This window comes from Phallusia mammillata, chromosome 6, assembly GCF_965637545.1.
Source record: "Phallusia mammillata chromosome 6, kaPhaMamm4.hap1.1, whole genome shotgun sequence".
Lineage (NCBI taxonomy): Eukaryota > Metazoa > Chordata > Ascidiacea > Phlebobranchia > Ascidiidae > Phallusia > Phallusia mammillata.
The window spans coordinates 13,341,884-13,362,815 of record NC_137257.1 but is presented as its reverse complement, the minus strand read 5'-3'; the positions used below and the strand labels follow the sequence as shown (position 1 = coordinate 13,362,815).

The following is a 20,932-nucleotide window of genomic DNA, read 5'->3' as shown; positions in this document are numbered from 1 at the left end:
ATGTAGAATCTTGGTTATAAACGGGTTCAGTTAAACGTAGGAAACCAACGTTTATTTCACGTTAAAACAAATGTAGAATCTTGGTTCTAAACGGGTTCAGTTAAAACGTTTCAGTCAGACGTTTATATTACGTTAAATCCAATGTGCTAAGTTCGTTTCTTTGAGGTTTTTATTTGACGTCTTGTATAACCCATACTGCTACGTAATAAACAACGTTTAAATTACGTTACAGTCACGTCTTCTTAAACGTCGTCGTTTAACGTTGTAGTCACGTCATTTTTTACGTTCTCAGGTAATCCAACCAACGTCCATTTTCTACGTCTAATTTTTCAACTTTTATTCGACATTTACTTTAAAATTAGTCAAGCATATAACCAACTATCGACTGTAAGACAACGTTGTGAAAGTCGAAACTACGTAGTGTGTTTGCTGGGTGTCAACTTCGAGGTGCCACTTCTTCTGTCAAAGCTGACATTGATAAGATCTCGGGAGAGAGGAGATATCAGACATCCCATTGATCAATGAGTAACTCTATTGTGTGTGCTTTTCTTTAAAATAAACTGTTTAAAAAATGTATGTGTTGCTTTATTGTCTGGCCCTCAGCATCATTTTAACTGCAAGTTGTGGCCCACTGCGATAAACAGTTGCACGCCCCTGGTCTAAACCGTTTACATTAAATGATGATAAACTAAATATATATTTTCCGCCATTACAGTTACGAGGATTTTGATCTGTTTGGTTTTGGTTTTTCTTAGAATGTTTCTGTTCGCCACTGGAGCTAAGGTTTCTTTTGTTCCTGGATCTTGTATCTTCTTCTTTGTCTTGAGTTGATTCCAATTGTTGGGTACGGAAAAGTGTATCTAGCTGAGGGCTTGTTTCAGATTGTTGTAAGAAATCGGAGCAGTTTTGGTTTTATCTAGACCAGGGGTGTCCAACTCGAACACACCGCCGTGCCAAATTTAGTTTTAAAATATACTCGCGTGCCAACGTTTGGTACTTTTTCCAAACCATTTCCCAAACGTCTTAACGGTACGGGCTCAATTTATGATACTTCAAAACCTTTTATTATGTCTATGCGACACAAGATACAAGTTAGAATAAAGACCAAGAAGAATCAATAGAAAAATATTAATTGCGTGACAAATCCTAATGTTTACCATCTGAATTTGCAAAAGCTTGCGTGCCATTTTCAAATGCTCTGCGTGCCACTTTTGGCACGCGTGCCACGTGTTGGACACCCCTGGTCTAGACGTTAGAAGGGGGTGAAGTGGCGTTTCGGGTTGAAATTGAGAGTATCGTAATGTGAGGATTCACTTTCGAGATAGTCAATCCTTTTTTTGCATTATTGAGCAGGTTAGCATTCCTATTTTGCGTTGAGAGCTTCGGTGAGCTTGGGGAAGAAGAAACTTCAGCACACGGAGAATGTGTAGAAGAGATGATTTGGAGATCATCTTTAGATCCGGAAGATTGAGGTTTTTTGTTTTGATTAGTTGGAGATTTAGTTTATTCTTCTTCCATGGGTTTGGTTGAAGATTGTGCCTGCTCTTCAAAGATAGGTTGGATAGCTTTCTTCTGCATTTGGTTATTCGGTTTGACTTTTGTGTTGAGCCGTTTTGAGTTTTGCTCCATTTCTGAAAGCACGGCTGTTAAGTCTTCCGCGTTAGTTGGTTGAATAGTTTTCCATTTGGGTGTGGATCTATCTGGCTGTTGTTTTTTTGTTTTCAGTTTCTGCTGACGCAATGGGAGATTTGTAGGGGCATTCCGAAAATTCGTGAGGATCTTTGAATATTTTGCATAGTTGTTTAACTGGGCACCGGTTTGCCCAATGCCCAGCGCCAAGACAATAAGCACATCTGGGTCCAAATGTTTCCCCTGGTTTAATGAGTTGCATGGTGTGACGAAAAATTTGATGGGTATGCCCAGTGTTTTTTGTTTCCCAAATTTGGACTTGCAACTACAGTAGAAAAATAATGGTTGTTTCTCGCTATGTCTTGTCGATAATACGAATATAGCCTACGATCAATAGTTCACGTCCGGAAAAAAGAATAAGTGGAGGTACAGCTAACAGCTGAATCAAAGAGTTATTCACAAAAGAAGTGCACCTTCGATACTCGTCAATGTTTATTTCTGATTTATGGCGCATAATGATCAAGCAGATGCCAACAAGCACACTTTGTTTGATTGTGCAGCAAACTTGTTTGGCGGCCGTGTTGGGCAGGCTGTTTGGTCGCTGTCACAATCATTTAAGCTGTGCCTTGTCGAATAATTCATTTTATGTTGCGTTGGTTGTATGTAGTTTGAATGCCTAGGTTTGAACCGCATCTTTAGAGATTAATGTTTGTCCTAAAGTAACCTTTGAAATCAGAAATAACGTAATAATTGCTTTTTTTGCGAAACCTAGATTCGAGTTAATTCTATTCCTTCTGGACTCTTCTCTGACTTAAACTGAATATTATGAAGCTTATGATGTCATAAACGTATTTACTCAACCTGACGTTTTGTTTTAACAATTGTTTGTGACGTAACTTAACCGAAGCTTCTCGTAGGTGGGAGAATATTTTTGGCATTATATAAGGCGGCATATTTTGAGTGTAAAAGAGAGGAAGGACAGAAATTAAGAAATACGTTGAAGTGCTGACAGTTGCTATCAAGTTTTAATGCGTTATTTGCAAGTGCTATTGTAGATTACATCGCCCTTTTTGCCAGTTCTCTGAAGATTTTGATCAGCGATCTTAGAAGTAGAACTATTCAGTCGGTAATTGATCAGCGATCTCTTTCCTGGTAAAAGAAAAGGAAGACGTGACAGTCGCTATCTTGAGCATTTTTGAGATAGAAAGATTGTTTTTGCAATGCAATAAAATTTAGAAAAGGCTATTTCTTAAATACTCTTTCTATTTTTTAACTTAAAATTTTTAAGTTTTTGTGAGTTATTTCAGGTGAAAATGTCGCAGCGTAAACGCTCATCCTCTGATAAACCTAACAATCGAAGTATAAAGCAGTTCATTTCTGGTAAACCGAAAACACGTACTGCTGCTTTAACCCCCGAAACCGCATCTGCCAACAGCACCACAAGTTCTGATTGTGTTTTACTGAATGACCGCAATTCTGCTGAAAATGTTCAAGAGCAGTCGACTCTTCCTGTTGCATCGTCGACGACTGTTCCAGCTGCACCATCCAACAAGATATTTCAATCGTGGATTAAACTGAAAGGTTTTCATGATGCTCTACGAATGAACGTGTTCACCCTCCATGCTGACGGAGGCATAATATGTTTGCTTTGCTCTAAGCATCCAGTAGCTATCACTGGCCGAGGCAAGTTTGCTGATGTTTACACCAGCGTACCCGCCAGACCTCAGCGCCCCTCTCGTCTGAATATGCATCTGAGCTCGGAGCAACACCAGCAAGCAGTTAAACTGGAACAGAACCAACGTGTCGCTATTTCACACAAAGTATCAAGATCGTGTATTAAATAAAACCAAAACAGTGGCTGAGAGAGTACACCTAATTTACTGGGTACTGAAAGAGGAAGTAGCGAATCGAAAAGTTGCTTCCTTGCAAACACTGGTTGACCGCATTGGTCACAATGACCGGCTTCGTGACCTGCGACATACCAGTTCAACAGCAGTGACGGAGTTTATTTTGCTCATCTCCGACCATCTGACTGATCGCATCGTTGCTGATGTCAAGCAAAGCCTATGCTGGGCTACCATGGTCGACGAGACAACCGATATTGCTACTTTGCAGCAATATATTACATTTGTTCAGTACGTCAATAAAAGGGACGCCAGGCAACTGCATTTTTGGATATCCGTCGGATAGACGCTCGCGGGGCATAGGCCGCCGAAATTCCCTCTCACAGAAATTGACTGCACAAAATCCGTTTACCTACACAGTGCACTGCCATGCGCATCGCTTAGCCTTGGCATGTACGGACACGGTAAAGGAGCTACAACACATTCAGGATTGCGAACGTGGCTCAGTCCAGACGTGGAAGTACTTTTCAATTTCGCCGCTCAAGACCGCAAAACTACAAGAAATGCAAACTGTTGATGTTGATTCGTCTGCGCGAAAATTAGTAGAGCCTGCCGTACTCGCTGGCTATCTCATGGTCAGGCTGTAATCGCAATGAAAGCAGAACTGCCTGCTGTACACGCTACGCTCCAATATTTTGCTACCGAGAAGAAAGATTGCACAGCAGTTGGTATTCTTCATTTAATTTGCTCCAAACGCTTTCTTTTCTCCCTTTACTTGCTGAATGCTGCTTTGGTCCATCTCAACAAGTTATCATTGTTGTTTCAAAAAGGTAGTTTTCACGTTTCTCACATGCAGTCGGCACTTTCAATATGCAAAAAAGAGATTAGGAGCATTGCCAATTCAGATCAGGTTTTAAACAGCCTAAAACTTGACTGGGAGAAGATTTCAAAAATTTTACCAAGATCTCAAAATACACTTCTTGAAGATGATTTTAAACTGCTGGGATTCACCACAGAAACATACTGTGAGGCACTGCTCTATAATCTCGAAGAACGTTTCCCTGAGCCTGAGGTACTCTCTGTATTTCGAATCTTTGATGCTAATGAGATTCCTCTTGATACCCCTCAGCGCCAGCTTTATGGGAATGATGATCTCTCGCTGCTTATCAGAAGATTTGACATTGTTCCTGCTAAACAAACCTTGAAAGTACTAAATGACTATCAAACGTTGAAAGATAGAATGACAATGCCAGAATTTGAGTTCTGCCAAGATCCCGGTGATGTCTGCAGCAAAATTGCTCGAGACAACGTATTCCAGCAAATGTTTCCAGAGCTGCATCGACTTTGCTGCATTGCATTGTCAATTCCTCTAGCAACCGCCTGGCCAGAGCGAGGATTTTCGACTCTATGTCGTGTTAAAACCAAGCAACGAAATAGGCTACTAGATATCACCCCGAATGCTCTAATCAACATTTCGATGAACGGTCCGGAGCAGCTCACTGACGAGGATGCACAAAAGATAGCTGAGAAGTGGCAAAAAACAAAGGACCGACGAACAAAATTTTTAGTAATTTGGCGTTTTGGGCAAAATTTTATGTTTGTTGGTTGCACGTCCAGAGACGTGATGTGTAGCGTGTGTGACGTAGTTGTGGGCTACGACAAAGGCAAAAACACTAATTGGTCACTTTACGCCCGAGGCGTAGGTTAACCAATTAGTGACGTCAAAAAGAGGGGGAAGCGGCCTAATTTAAGTTTGTCGGATAGAGAGACAGAGCGAACAGAGTATACACAAAAAAACCTGCAGGGTGCCTGTGCACCAACTGGATAAACTGTACAAAAAAACAGCAAGCTGACAAAACTACCGTCCTACTAGCGGATAATGGTTAAGCCAAAATAACATAAACAAACAAAAATTCATGCAAACATGAAATGATTCTATTGAAGTCTAAGTAATGGGTCAGGTAAGAAATTTAACGTTTTAGGGTGCTGTGGGTTACTTGCTCAAAATTTGCAAGAATTAAATTCACATAACTATTTATTACATACAAGAAGAAAACATTGAATCACCCATTCTTGACGGACAGTGAGGAACGAACTGGGTTACATAGAAAAACTACTGACAAAAACAACCTGTCAGTTAATCTTCTTCACAAGGCTCTGTATCCTCGTCAGTGTCACTGTCATTTTCTTTCAGTGTAGTGGTGATGTTATTTCTTCTTTCCTCCCTACCACCATCCCAATCTACTGCTCCAGCAAGGGTCACTTTGATGTCTTTTTTAACAATATTAATGGTGGCATGTTTGTAGCAGGTAAATTGCAGCACATCTGCAAAAACAACACCTTATGCTATCATCAAACAAAACATATCAAAGAAAATTATATTGAAGTCCATAAGCTTGATAAGCTCTTTGTTTATATATTCTAATGTATCAGCCATCACTGTTATCTATCACGCTTCATAAAAAAAATCTTTGACAAATCCAAGTCAAGAATACAACAAAAAAGGCATACTTACGAAGTAATAGTTCGTTAAGTTTATGTCCTTTAAAAACTTGCAAAATTTCATGGCCAACTCACGAGTCATAAATAACCTAATAAAGCTCCTCACAGTGGACCTTAAGTTCTCTCTTTCAATTCTTTTAGCAATTTGCGCACAATCCTGCAAAACAAGAAACAATGTCACAACAAACCCTTCACTGACAAAAAACTTAATTCTATGAGGTACATACCTTGACATTTTCTAATAAAGTGTTCAGTTCATTATCATTTTTGGCTGGGCTAAAGGTCTGAAAACGTACTTCTTCCTGTTTGCTTGTAAATGCATCAAATTTTTTTTCCAATCGATTTGCTGCACGCAATATTTGCGCCAATTGTGCTTTTATTTGCACCATTTCGTAGATAATGTTGTCAGATTGGTCCTCTGTTCTGATTTTTTTCTTTTTGGATGGAATTACTATTTGAGCTGGTTTCAAAAATGTTCTGAAACAAAAATACCTAATTACAAATACAAAAACACAGCCAGCTGTAAAGATTTGCACTAAAGCTTACGGTTTGGAGGTTGAAGCACAGGTGCGCAAAAGAGGTGGTACTATGTTTTCTTCTTCTTCTATCAATTGGCTTTCATCCGAGGAAGAAGGTACATCACTTATAGAATAAGCTTTTTTCAAGCAGCGGTCATATGAATCTGCAAATTGTAACAGAGTAATTTTCATGTATTTTAATTGACAATAAAAACACATACTTGATTTACATAAGATTTGACAATTGTAAGATTTCCAATCTCCGGGCAAACAACAGTTTCTCGCCATTTGTTGAACATCCCCCTCAGGCCATTTGCACTTGGTTTCATCTAACATCCATTCTCTACAGACAACATCTGTGGAACCACATCCCACAAACTTAACACATACATACTTTTTCATGATTTTGTTTGCAACAGTACTGACATGCTAAATCCTGTAAAAAGTAAATCACATGTACAAAAAGGTGGTTTAAAAAAGTTGCACCAACAAACCTATGAAAACATTACAATATAATTGTATATGAGCAAAGGAACGTGGCACATATGTTAATCTATGGCTCTATGCAATGGACAATTTCTATGGCAACAAACAATTTTTTGTAAGGAAGAACAACACATTTGCTTATGCTACAATTAATAGCAAACACTTCAAAATTATCACTTAAATTGTCAATTGCAAAAATTCCTACATCACATGAATGTACAGGTTTGGTAAAAAATGGTTTTACATTGATGTACTTTTTAATGATTATGTACTTACTGCCATCATGCAAGAATATGTCGAAAACTTTTGCAATTGTTTCATTAAACTTAATTGTAGAATCAACAAGAGTGTTAGCACATATAATACAGTCAAAATACAATCGCAGCTTATGATAGTGTACAGCACCTTCGACAATATAAGTAACGTCACCTCTCTCTATGCCCCCATATTTGTCATATGCCATGAACAAACTATTTTCATTGCAATGATAGGCATAATAGCCAACTTGTAATGGTTTAAACCCATATTTTACATACTGTTTCAAAAGTCCAAGGTAACTTTCAAAAACAAAACAGTTCACTAAATCAAGAGACCCATAATTCTTACAATCATCCACCAGGTGAATGAGACTGTGTACATTGTAGGAAATAAAACCTCTTCCAAAAAGTGTGGCACACTTTGTAACAAAGGCACAAAGCAACTCAGAACACAAACTTAACCTGTGTTCATTACAGAATGAAGATAGTACAATCCTCATTGCAATGCAGAAATTTAAAAAGTGTCGATATCTCTGCTTTTATAAAACATTTTTATGCTTTAGTACTACAACACCAGCATAAAGTAAAAACAATCTAAACTCTGATGCCTTCCAGTATGGTAGCTCAGAAAAACTTCTCATCTTGCGATTAAATTCCCTTGGTATGAAGTCCTTAAACAGCTTTATTGTTTCATTCATAACATATATAGCAGAGGTACACAATTCACGGTTTTAAAGATTCTAACCAGAAACAAACAAGCCAATATATTTGCATAAAGCATGACGTTTCGACATCAACTTGTGTCATTCTCAAATGAATAAATCTAAAATCAAGCAGCGCGTAAAACCAGTAAAAACAGTAAAAAAGGCAATAAACACAAGCGCGAAAGGCAGGTTAAAACGTAAAGATAACGGCGATAAAAAGTCACGTGTTAAAAAGGTATAATGGGGTCGAATTTTGGTCTACATTTAGCTCGGGGCTGTGTTCCTGAATGTTGAGTAATTCCAAAATCAGCAGGCGAGTAAAATCTTTTGACGAAGCCAGTACCTCGGGGTTGTGGAAATCCACCTTGTGTGTTGGATTGCTCTGCAGGTGGGCGCACACGGTCGATTTGACGTCCACTTGGTGTTCCTTAATCCTGGTGCAAAGGTTACGCCGGGTTTGACCGACATATGTTGCACCGCACGAGCATTTTAGGCGGTGGGCAACGCCTGACCGCAACAGGTGAGGTTGTCTATCCTTCACATGAAAATTTTATTTTTATTTTTCTGTAATATGCACAAGGCGAAGACGTACTTTGCCTTCGGAAATACGATTAACGTGCCTCTGTAACTCACGTCGTGCATAATGGGAAACAGGCCCAAGAAAAGGTAACCTCATGCATACATACTTTACGGTTTCCTCAGATGCTCGAACCCGCTGCGGCTGGTATTTTCTGCTCAAAAAGGAGGAAATGCAGCTGTCTATAAACCGCAACGGATATCCGTTTTTGCGTAGTAAGCTCTTGATGTTTTCAAACTCGGCATGCATCCCCTCATCAGAACTGGTTAAACGGTATGCACGCTGTAACAAGGTAGACACTAGGTTACGCTTGTACTGTAATGGAGTAAAACTTGCCCATTTAGTGTACAGTCCGGTGTGCGTAGGTTTTCGATACACCGTCGTGGACACTCTTCCATTTCCTGTCCTGTTCACGAGCACGTCCAGAAAGGTGATGCATCCATTCGACTCCAATTCCTGCGTGAATGATATTCCTGGAACGATACTGTTGAGGTTTTGAAAAAAATTGTCGAGATCTCGACGGTTATTGAATACCAGGAACAAGTCATCGACGTAACGGTATATGCCTGTAGGACGACGGTGGCCCGGCGTTCTTTCAGTAGCTGTGGTGATGACATAGTTCATGAGGACATCTGCCATCATCGGAGCTATAGGTGAGCCCATTGCCACCCCATCGATCTGCTTGTATAGCTCACCGTTAAACTGAAAAGTGGTCGTTTTGCAAGCCCATGTAAGCAGTTTTTTAAGACGATACCTATTTAAACCTTTAAAATCAGTGACTTGGTCAGCAAAAACAGTGTCTAGAATAAGCTTGACCGTAAAATCTAACGGTATGTTGGTGAACAGACTTTTAACGTCAAAGGTTACCATATGGGAGTTACCCAATTCCATCCCTTTCGTTGCCGATGTAAAGACGAACGAGTCTGTGATTCGCGTTGGATGCTGGCGAAGGAAGGACAGATTGTCGGAAAGCCAGGAAGCACAGGAGTATGTAAGACTGCCATTGGATGCCAAAATGGGCCTCATAGGTAAGTCGGGTTTGTGTATTTTGGGCAACCCATACAGGGTGGGCGTGATGGCCGAGGTGGGATGTATCCTATGGTAGTCTGTGTCCTCCAGGACCTTGACCTTCTTCAGATATCTGAGACAATTCTGAAACTTACACAGGTTTCGATTAAGGAACACCAAGTGGACGTCAAATCGACCGTGTGCGCCCACCTGCAGAGCAATCCAACACACAAGGTGGATTTCCACAACCCCGAGGTACTGGCTTCGTCAAAAGATTTTACTCGCCTGCTGATTTTGGAATCACTCAACATTCAGGAACACAGCCCCGAGCTAAATGTAGACCAAAATTCGACCCCATTATACCTTTTTAACACGTGACTTTTTATCGCCGTTATCTTTACGTTTTAACCTGCCTTTCGCGCTTGTGTTTATTGCCTTTTTTACTGGTTTTACGCGCTGCTTGATTTTAGATTTATTCATTTGAGAATGACACAAGTTGATGTCGAAACGTCATGCTTTATGCAAATATATTGGCTTGTTTGTTTCTGGTTATATATAGCAGTGTTTCGCGACCCAAAGTTGGGTCGCCTGTAAATTCTGTTGGGTCGCCAGTTTTTGTGACAATTGGAGCATCTACATTTCGTAGCGTTATTTTCCAAGGCTTTGAATTGTTTTCCAATAACAATTTCATAGCTATTTGGCATGATAGTGAATTATTCTGTTTGTGACATCATAATGTTTGTGTGAGATCACTGTTAAGCGTTGTCTGGCTCATAAAGGCTTTGAACCAGCTCTAAAGTTCGCGGAAAAACGAATAATTTTTGTTTGATGTTTTTTATTTTTTAAACTAGCGTAGTTATTTTCAAAAAACATTCCTGATTTACAAACAAAAATACGACCCAAATAGTAAGAATGCATATCGATGGGTTGCGAGAAGCCACAAAACAAAATATTGGTAAGTATTTGGGTCGCGACAAAAAAAGGTTGGGAACCACTGATATATAGCAGAGGGTGACAATTTGGCACTGTATTGCCTGAAAAAACAAAACAATATTTGACAACAGACCTACAGAACTGTTAGATATCAAAGTTGCAATGTACATAACAATAAAATCTACACTACAATTTCAGATGTACAAGAAATGTTATGCAACTTACCTTTTAACTCCCTTCCACCAACTTAACAAGCGCTTGGTAACACCCAAACAGCACAGGTGCATGTAATCAAGTACAAAGGTTTCTATCATGTTCACACCATGCCGGGCAAGCACAGAGTGTCCCGTATGATGGCTTTCATCAACTTGTGATAGAAAATCTTCATTGCTTCTTAACGTTGCAACACTTCCAATCAAACACACATGACGAGAATATGTATCATACACTTCGACTACTGAACAACGTTCACAGCTACTATAGCCAGTATGAGACTTGATCTTTTTTAATGCTGATCTTGCAGGAGCATCACACACATATATTCCTTTGCAAGCCATTTCAAATATCAACTCACCACAGCATATTGAATGGTCATTGAGATCCTGCATATCGGTTAGAAAATCTTTCAAGAATATATCAGAAGTCGGCATTTCTCGACACTTTGATTTCTCAGATGAGCAAATTCCAACGCAAATTGGTTTACTTTTGACTTTATATACAGTGCAGATGATGGGGTACAGTTTAAAGTCAGGGGAGTGGTTCAACAAGGGCAATCCATCAATATTAATTACTAGGGAATATTTGATGGTCCCAGTCATGTGACTGAAAGAGTTAAACAAAAGAGCTTTTAAAGATGATTTCCAATTTGTAAAGTGGATATATGTTCCTTCATTTAGTGATTTGTACTTGAGCTTTGGTCGTGGAAGCAATGCATTATATGAAGTGGGTAAATTGGGATGAATAACATGAAGGCACTTTAGCAATCTTGAAATAGCAATTTTTGGTGTATTGATTTTCCCTTGGCCCACGACCTTATGATTCTGGCAACATTTGTCTGTTGACTAGAGACAGTGGATTTGGAGCAGCACAGCGTGGTTTTGTCTTTATTTGAACAAACTTCTTCAAAACCACTAGCACTGATACTTTCAGTCTCAAGGCTGGTTTACACGGACAATGTTCGCGCGTGCGAAAAGAGACGCGTATGACGCGTACGAAGCGAAGTGCGTATACACTATGTTAAGTCAAGCGTGACTGTAGTAACTTTGGCGTGTCACATTATATTTTCACATATGATCTTGTATGGTATTTTTGAGGTGTTAATGTGTATGAATGAATGAAAACAAAAACATGAATGCACAAGTTTCAATAAACAGATGGTATGTGCGACGTAAAAAGGTTTTGAGTTGTTGCTACTTGTTGGCCAAGCGACGGCAGAGGCGGTTTTGGGTGCATCCCATTTTGCAACGCCGCCACCAGAAAGGTAACTTAACACAATAAAAAGGTGCATAGCAAATGTGTGTTTATAACTGTTTTTACTGTTTAAAAGGGGAGTTTCATACACTGGTACAGGAACTTCGGAATGAGAGACCGGAAGAATTTCAGAAATATTTTAGAATGTCTCCGTCTTTATTTGATAAACTTTTGGCAATGATTGAAACCAGTATAACCAAGCAAACCACTAATATGAGGAGGCCTATTTCAGCAGCAGAACGACTGGGTATTACGTTGAGGTAAATTGGCACCTATACTAGTAGGCCTATACTTCTCCAATCGGCATTAATTTTAATATTAAAAGATTTTTTAGATTTTTGGCTACAGGGGATTCTTACCAGAGCATTGGCTATTCATTTCGTGTTCATAAATCGACCATCTCTCAAATCGTGCCGCATACCTGCCAAATGTTGTGGAATACGTTGCAGCCAATCTATATGCCGACTCCCGACATGAAAATGTGGAAAAAAGTGGCAAACAGTTTTGAACGAATCTGGCAGTTTCCACATTGTGTTGGAAGTATAGACGGAAAACACGTCCATTTACAAGCCCCAGCTAACAGTGGATCGTTGTACTTTAATTATAAAAAATGTCATAGTATTGTTTTGCTGGCTGTGGCAGATGCCGATTACAACTTTATTGTCGTTGATGTTGGTGCGTACGGCCGTCAGAGCGACGGCAGTGTTTTGCGCTATTCTACTTTTGGACGTAAGCTGATCGACGAGGAATTGGATCTTCCCCGTGAAGAATTGTTGCCTGGACTAAAAAATAAAATGCCTTTTGTATTTGTCGCCGATGAGGCGTTTCCTTTGCGGTACAACATTATGCGTCCTTTTCCTGGCCCCGGCCTCAGTTGTGATAAGAGAGTTTTTAACTGTAGACTTTCGCGGGCAAGGCGAATCGTTGAAAATGCGTTCGGTATTCTAGCGTCGCGTTTTCGTGTTTTTCGTCGGCCATTATCGATCATTCCCCGTCGGGCAGACAGCGTTGTCAAGGCCTGCACTGTTTTACACAATTTTTTGAGGCAGGAAACCTCTAATGATTCCACAGTACTCGAGAACAGTGACCATGATACCCAACCACAGTCAGCATGGCGACCATTGAATCGTACTGGACGTCGACATTCAAACAGAGCTGAAGAAGTTAGGCATAACCTAATGCAATATTTTAATAGTGATTTTGGTTCATTGCCATGGCAAAACGAAATGATTTAAAGACAAATATTTGCTTTTGATGCTGCTTAAATTTCCCCAAGCTCTAAACTTGTGTATTGTGTATTATTTGTAACATATAAACATACACCATTTGTTTGAACATAAGTTGAGTTTATGAGTTTTTTATTCACTTAGAGCAGACAGCAGTTTTAAGACTTCAATTTTAAAGTTATTTTTTTGATTTTTGGGAAGTAACTTTAGTTGTGGCACACAGCTCAACATAAAAAGTTGATCTTCATCATTGTTGACATCTACAAAAGTATAAGACCATATTTTACACTTGCACAACATTTTAAAATGCAAAAATATGTATTTGATGGTTCTGACTGCATATTCATATAGTGCCACAAAAAACCCGAATAGTTAGAGATTTAAAACATGATCAATTATAACAGTATGTTGAAAGAGTACATTTAAGGTGAAAACCAAAACACTTTGTGACTTACTTGGAGGCGGTTCTTTGAGACATTCAAGCAGCTTTGCTTCAAACTCATTGGGTGGTTTGTTTTTCTTTTTCTTTTTTGGTGCAGGTGCATACTCAACAAAATCTGCAACATATGTTTGTTAACACAAATTCAATAATCATCTGGTATATGCTTTTTACAGTGCTTTCATTTCAAACCTGTTTCACTAGTTGTTGACAATGACAATGTGTCATTATCTTCAATTATAAAATTTTCTGCCTCAACCTCTATGGTGTTTGTCAGATCAACCATGTTTGATGAAGTGCTGAAAATTGCAACAAAATATTTGTTACAAGTTACTTACTATTAAAACCAGGTCCTTAATCTTTTCCAAGCTGCAAGCCAAATTCAAGAACAGCAAAGCCTCAGTGGGTTATACTAATTTTTCAGTTAAAATTTAGGTCTAACTTTCCAACTTCATTTATTTAGCTATAGATCAATCTTATCAAAAGTTTACAATAAAAAATAAAAATCTTATCAAAAATTTACAATAAAAACATAGATTGATTGACAGCACAACAATACAAGACTGTAAACAGTTTCTTGAGACAAATACTAAAATTTTTGGCCCAACTAAATACCTTCTTGGCTGAACATATGGAGATATAAAACTTAAAACAGAATAAAGTGGCCAAGTTGAACCAGATGAAGCTGCCGAACCACTTTTATAAGCCTCTTCTACTTTCTTTTTTTCTCGTAAATATTTATCCCTGATTGATTTCCACCGTAAAATGCATTTCTTTACCCTGTCTGAACCTAAAACACATTTTTACTCAACTTGTTGCTACACTGCTGGATTTCTGTAAAGGTAGCTGATTCACTATTCAACCAGCTGTATGTGTCTCTTATTTTAAACAACCATGCAAATACAAACTGCCATCAGAAAGTTTAGTTATTTCAAACTGGTTAAACTTGGTTGTATAATTACCAACCTTCCAGGTGAAAAAATTCTGCTATCCTGTTCCACGATGCTTCACGTTTTTTTCTGTCTTTATAGGAGTGGATTGCCACGTTGTATAAATTTTCGTGCTTTTCAACTTGCAGGATGAAATCCTCATCCGAAATCTGGTCCATCTTGCCTGTTTTAGTTTCCCGACAACACAACGACAGTCTGGCGCAACAAGCGTGACTCGAGAATTTATCGCTTCTTGAGCGTTGCAAGCGAACGGCGCGACAAGCGCAGCAAGCGTGACGCGCGTTACGCAAGTTACAATAAAACAAACAAAACGTTCGCGCTCGAAGAAGCTCGTGTAAACCAGGCTTCACTCTCATTGTCAGTGGTATCTAAATCTGATGACACACTTGAAGTATTTTCATCACCAGACATAGGTGATTGATAGTCACTGTGAAGATGTTGTGAATTGCTTTCTTTTTCTTCAGCGTTAACTACCTCACCATTTTCAAAACTTTCCAGTAACAGACGCCTTAACGCCGTTTTGTCACGAACCCACCTCTGTTTTCTTGACAACGACGTATATGGCTTGTAGAAAGTTCTCTTAATCTCATGACGTGTCATATCTTTCACTTCGGTCATTCGTAATTCAAATTTTAACAGCGGTTTTACTAATTATCTTTTCTAACAAAAAATTTTTCTAATACTCTTATTTTAATTCTCTATCTGATTACGAAGTGTAACGTTCAACTTACGAAGTGTAACGTTCCACACTTTTTGACGATTAGAACCGATAGTTGTACAAACCAACACAGCAACATTTTCACCACGAAAAACGAGCGACAACCAACGTGCGAAATCTCGAATCCAAAAAATAAACACAGAAATCATAATCGTTACACGAAGTTGTACTTGTCAGCAAAACACATGTACCAAGTACTACCTACTACGTGGCAACTTGTGTTAAATGATTACCACACAGAGTGAGAAGAAGTTTGACATCATCCAATAAAATAATATTTTTTTTACCCTTTGGGACTTAACAGATGAATTGTTACGTGTGCTTAATAAGAATCCAAAATTAAGCAATTGCCCGCCAAGGTAGAGCTACTAACACGATACGTTTCTCCTGATCCAAAAGTGCTTAATTTTCGACAGGTGGCGCAAACAGCACTTTTTTCATTTAAAACGGTATATCTCAAAAAATGCTAACGGTTAGGGCTATTAGGGTTGGGGTGAGGTATTAGCACTAAAAATTCAATAAAACTAACCCAAAAAATTAGTTACTAATGTAAAAATTTTATGTAAATATTCACCCGATTCCAGGGGCGGCTCGTGCGAGGGGGCTGCGGAGCTGCAGCACCCCCAGTATTTTTACTTGACATTCCTATTCCAAGTTGTTGTACAAAACAATCTTTACATATAGTTTTTATGTTTGATCAGTGTATACTAAGAATAACTTTTATGGCATTAATCCTCATTTATTAAAATAAAATTAGTAAAAATTTTGTATTATTTAAAAAAAAATTAAAAAAAAATCAAAATAATGATAAGTTATCTATGGCGGAGCTGCAGCTCCAGTTTCGTGACGTTTCATGACGTTTTCAGTTGTGCGCATGCGCACTTGGAAAAGCTACATGCCGGGCGTAATAGGCGAGAGGGGGCTGTGGCTCGCGCAGCCCCTCCCGTGACGTAGCGCTAGTTGTGTGGTCTGCTTCGCGTCAGTGAGCTCCAAAGCCAAACCCGTGTACTGTGTTTTTAAGTTCGACAGTGAGTGCAGTTAAATAATTATTTTGCTATCATTAAATTTATTGTTTGACTGTTAGTCGTGACTTTTTAAGATGACTGTAAGTGAGTTTCAGTTTTTACAGTTATCATTGAATTAAAAAAGTGTATCTAACACCTTGAAACAGAAAAAAGGTCATCTAGCACCTTTAAAAGTCACAATTAAGCTTTATAATAAATAACTGAATTAAAAAGATTTGTGAAAGTATGGGACAAAACATCTGCTACTCCAATGTCATGCAGGAATAAGCAACAACAAGAAATACTCAGTTTTAGTTCCTATAATGCTACCAAAGAAAAATTAAATATGTGACTGTGAAGTTAAATGCCTCACTGAAATTCAGGAAATATCAAATGCAGAACAAACAACTGCAAGCAACAGGAATTTTGAAATGAAGACAAAAAAAGAATGAAGACAATTTAAAGTGTGGATTTCTTAACACACCATGTGGACAGTATTTGCAATCAAGTGCAATCATGTGTATTGATATAATGGACATGTACTGTTTGTCTAACCAGTAGCTGCTAAATTGCTTCACAGGAAGTGTTTCTTAAGAATGAACATTCTACAGACAAGATGACACCAAGCACATCCTATTGTTGACAAAGAAAAGCTAGTTACTCAAATGAAAATGTTTCTGTAGATCTGATGTTTATGATTACTTTGAAAATAATTAATCTAGAGATGATGTTTTGACAAATTAAATTACTAGGATGAAAAATCCTTTTTTGCTCTTTCCATGATTTCTTCAAAGGCAAAACAGTTCTTTATAACACTGAAAAAGATGCCAATTTTTCTGAGGAACACCAATATTTCCAAAAGACTTGCACTTGCAGTGCTAGCTCTAAATAGAAAAAAGTTTCTTAATTGTCATTTGGAAATCAAGGAAAAAGCTATCAATTATCATGCCCAAACTATAACTTCATAATTCATTTTGGTTGGAAAAAGGAAGCACAAGATTTAAAAATATGGTTTAAATTTAAGTGAGAGTGTTGTAAATTTTAAAGCTTGAAGGCGTTTTGCACTTTTTATAATAAGTGTTTTATAAGCTATTTGCCAGCAAGCAGCAATTATAGCAGTTAAGAAACTAAAATACAATTAATAGTCTGTACACAAAAATTCAAGAAAGATGTTTAAATGAACAAGTTCTGAAACCAATGTAATGTGGTTGTTAAATTTGTTAGTTATGATACCAATAAAAAGCTGTATGGCTAGTTTTTTTGTGTGACAATAATCTGTGAAGTGTCATAGAATATGTTGAAAACGCTGACTGTGACTAAATTTACTTAAATGAAACATGACAATTTTTGTTGTCGAACTTCGACCTTTTTCGACTCATTTATATCTATTTTTTCTATATTCCTGTTGTGTTTTACCGTATTTACAACCGCTTCGTTTCGAAGCTGTGCCACGTGTGTTTTTGTTTTTCACATTATTACTGAACGTTATTGTGTTTGGTCCGTCGCTGTGCAAGTAAACAAAATACACAAATGATGCCGTCTGCTGTTTACAGTCGTGTACATTATTGCGTAACAAAAATTACGTCACAATGGAGTTGCTAGTTAAGATTTGTATTACTTGTTTTTCTACACAAAACAAATGGCTAGAAAACTAGAAATGTAGCTTTTCAATATATTGCCAACTTATATATGTTCAGTAAAGGCTTAAATTTGTGGGGGCAGCACCCCCACAAATTTTAGGCACGAGCCGCCACTGCCCGATTCGTCAACAAGTGCTCGATTAGAAGCGCTTGTGTTATGAAAAAATCCCCGTTTCTTATCGGGCGGTGTTATAATTTTAGAACATGTGTTATAACACAGCCCGATTTTATCGGCAAAGGCAGCAGTGAAGCATTAAATTTATTTTTTATTGAAAAATATTATATTTTCTGTGGAAATAATCGAAGGTGAAATGGGTTTTACATGAAATTGGCAGTTAAATGTGAACTGTTATGACAAAAGCAAACGCATTTTAAGCAGTGAAATAGCAGCAGTACCAGATTCTCCTCGATTGTAAACTGTAAAATACAAAATGGGCAAAGGTTGTTGTATCTAATAGGCATCCATGTTCTGATAACAAATGGAGTAATAAAAAGTGACAGTTCAGGGTGGGGGAAGCATTTCTAGTGCTTCACGAAGCAAACTAAGGCCCAGCACACTATCAAATGGAGGACTTGGGACATTGGATTTGAAAAGCAATGATACATGGTAAGTGGTTGTCAATTGTCGTGATATGCTTGTCATTTTCAACTGTTTCTATTATTTTAGCAGATGGTAATTTGTTATTTTTTAGGCAAGTTTAAAAATATGGTAGCTCATCTCTAGTGTGATCCTGGTTTTGTAAAACATTGGCTTTCATTTCTCCTGGCCTAACTCAAGCATTTTTGTGTAAACTCCTACTTGTCAAATTAAATGTTGCATACACTTTTTCTTTTCTTTTTTGTTGCAGTTCAACATCTGGAAAACTAACTAGAAGCAGAAAAAAGCAGCAGAATCAATCCAAAGGTAATTCAAGATTGCCTTCGACAACATGGAAGAAAGTAATTGATTGTGGAAGAATGGTGTGGGTGAAATGAGCTCACTGAAGTGTCAGCTAAATCATTGATGCATACAAAATGCTCTTGCCTTATTTGCAGGGGAACATTTTATTTTAAGATATTCACCACACACTTCAGTTTTACATGAATCAAATCGAAATATGTGTGTTTTTGCCGCTGTACTACCCGAAGGCAGGTTTATTTAACAATTCTTGTGCCCAATTTAAAGCAAACTTGTTATGTTAGATGTGTTCAATGATTTGTTGGTGTTATTTAATCTCGTACCCAAATTAAGGCAAAATTATTGTGATGCTTAGATGTGTTTAAACATTTGTTGGTATTAACGCTGTCTTACCTACATGACATAATCATGGCGTCGTTAAAAAAGCATCTTTTGGGTAAAAATTTATACATTTTCACTTTGATGTAGGCTCTTTCAGTAAAAGTGATTCATCAGACAGGAATGAAAAACCTTTATTTTCAACCAGTAATCTCTATGATAGCTTGTTTGATACAACCTCATCTTTCACATGGTAGCTGGTTTAATTTTATTTCAGTAACTCGCAACACATTGCATTTTCAGCTGAACAATGTTGTTTCACCTTTTTGTTTCTCAGTCTGTTTACTTGATGACCCCTTTTTAGTGTACTCATTGTAAATGCAGGTTTTTGCTTGATAAATCAATCTTGTAATTATTTATCCTCTTCACATTTATTTCTTCTTTCATATAACTGTGGCACCCAATATGAGTAGGTTATTGTGTGGAAATTGGGTTTATGAGGTGCATTATTTTTTCATTAATAAAATGTTGCCCTTAACTGTGCATTTGTTATTTCATCATTTTAAGTACTAGTCTTAACTGGTTTAAAATCACAAAGGGCTTGATGTAAACAAAAACGGTTTTCACAGGTCAACTCTAAACTACATCTAGTAAACGCATAAAAAATATCTTTAGAATCTAACCACCACATGATAAATGAGAGGCGTACATCATAAGCAAACGAAGGACATGACCGCTTTAAAATGATTTTTCGCGCTGACGACCCTTGTAGCATATACAGGCTCCAGATCACAAACGGTTTAAGGTAAATGAAAATGGTTTTCACAGGTCAACTCTAAAATACATTGAGTAAACACATACCAAATATCTTTATCTTCTAAGAAGAACATCAAAAACAAGAGGCGTACATCATAAGCGAGCACAGGGAACGACCGCTGGTGCTGTCGATTTCATGTAGGCCTATAGCATGTAAATTTCTTGTAGCGTGTAGAATACAATCTCAACGTATAGTGATGATGAGCGCCTCTTGATTTTAGGGTAATGATAGGAATTGATTGATATTTTGCATGCGTTCACTCGACGTAGGTCTAGTTTAACGTTAACCTGTGAAAACCGTTTTCAATACATGTCGTTTGTGTTCTGGAGCCTGTACATTTTGAAGCGGTCATGCCCTTCGTTCGCTTGTACGCCTCTCATTTATGATGTGGTGGTTAGATTCTAAAGATATTTTGTATGCGTTTACTAGATGTAGTTTAGAGTTGACCTGTGAAAACCGTTTTTGTTTACCTTAATCCGTTTGTGATCTGGAGCCTGTATATGCTACAAAGGTCGTCAGTGCATAAGATTAATTTAAAGCGGTCATGCCCTTCATTCGCTTATGATGTACGCCTCTCATTTATGATGTGGTGGTTAGATTCTTAAGATATTTTTTATGCGTTTACTAGATATATTTTAGAGTTGACCTGTGAAAACCGTTTTCATTTATCTTAATCCATTTGTGATCTGGAGCCTGTATATTCTACAAGGGTCGTCAGTGCAAAAAAATCCATTTTTAAAGCGGCCATGGCCTTCGTTTGCTTATGATGTACGCCTCTCTTTTATGATGTGGTGGTTAGATTCTAAAGATATTTGGTATGTGTTTACTAGATGTATTTTTAGAGTTGACCTGTGAAAACCGTTTTCATTTATCTTAATCCGTTTGTGATCTGGAGCCTGTATATGCTACAAGGGTCGTCAGCGCAAAAATCATTTTAACGGTCATGCCTGATGAATCACTTTTACTGAAAGAGCCTACATCAAAGTGAAAATGT

General features: G+C 38.0%; 2 protein-coding genes, 1 long non-coding RNA gene and 2 pseudogenes across 6 annotated transcripts; 1 reads left to right on the top strand and 4 right to left on the bottom strand.

The window, feature by feature from the left end:
* Positions 1-2,143, bottom strand: LOC145234294 (uncharacterized; annotated as a pseudogene).
* Positions 2,144-3,742: 1,599 nt separating this feature from the next.
* LOC145232388 (uncharacterized) lies at positions 3,743-6,925 on the bottom strand (annotated as a pseudogene). The gene is made up of 5 exons (XR_013860870.1): positions 6,715-6,925; positions 6,522-6,657; positions 6,203-6,452; positions 5,989-6,132; positions 3,743-5,798 (listed from the first exon to the last, which is right to left on the bottom strand). The product of XR_013860870.1 is annotated as an uncharacterized LOC145232388 (transcript).
* Positions 6,926-8,496: 1,571 nt separating this feature from the next.
* LOC145234293 (uncharacterized) lies at positions 8,497-9,543 on the bottom strand. The gene has a single exon (XM_080099034.1). The coding sequence runs from the start codon at positions 9,541-9,543 to the stop codon at positions 8,497-8,499; it is 1,047 nt and encodes a 348-aa protein (XP_079955160.1).
* Positions 9,544-13,269: 3,726 nt separating this feature from the next.
* Positions 13,270-14,841, bottom strand: LOC145232392 (uncharacterized). Of its 3 annotated transcripts, none has more exons than XM_080097004.1 (4): positions 14,560-14,625; positions 13,786-13,892; positions 13,610-13,711; positions 13,270-13,414 (listed from the first exon to the last, which is right to left on the bottom strand). In XM_080097004.1, the coding sequence occupies exons 2-4, from the start codon at positions 13,877-13,879 to the stop codon at positions 13,287-13,289; spliced, it is 324 nt and encodes a 107-aa protein (XP_079953130.1). In that variant the 5' UTR covers positions 13,880-13,892; positions 14,560-14,625; the 3' UTR covers positions 13,270-13,286. The 3 variants fall into 3 exon arrangements, with proteins under 3 accessions (XP_079953130.1, XP_079953131.1, XP_079953129.1); XM_080097005.1 differs by lacking the exon at positions 14,560-14,625 and adding an exon at positions 14,209-14,553; XM_080097003.1 differs by lacking the exon at positions 13,786-13,892 and having other exon boundaries at positions 14,560-14,841.
* Positions 14,842-18,153: 3,312 nt separating this feature from the next.
* On the top strand, positions 18,154-19,659 carry LOC145232397 (uncharacterized). The gene is made up of 2 exons (XR_013860874.1): positions 18,154-18,512; positions 18,754-19,659. It is a non-coding gene; the product is annotated as an uncharacterized LOC145232397 (long non-coding RNA).
* The last annotated feature ends 1,273 nt before the right edge of the window (positions 19,660-20,932 follow it).

What these genes read in the sequence shown, in the direction of transcription:
- LOC145234293 (XM_080099034.1), bottom strand. Translation starts at nt 9,543, where the DNA reads ATGAGGCCCATTTTGGCATCCAATGGCAGTCTTACATACTCCTGTGCT.
- LOC145232392 (XM_080097003.1), bottom strand. Translation starts at nt 14,701, where the DNA reads ATGGACCAGATTTCGGATGAGGATTTCATCCTGCAAGTTGAAAAGCAC. An exon ending in AGAATTTTTTCACCTGGAAG is followed by an intron (nt 13,712 to 14,559) that starts GTTGGTAATTAT and finishes CATATGTTGCAG; the next exon opens with ATTTTGTTGAGTATGCACCT. An exon ending in TCTCAAAGAACCGCCTCCAA is followed by an intron (nt 13,415 to 13,609) that starts GTAAGTCACAAA and finishes ATACTTTTGTAG; the next exon opens with ATGTCAACAATGATGAAGAT.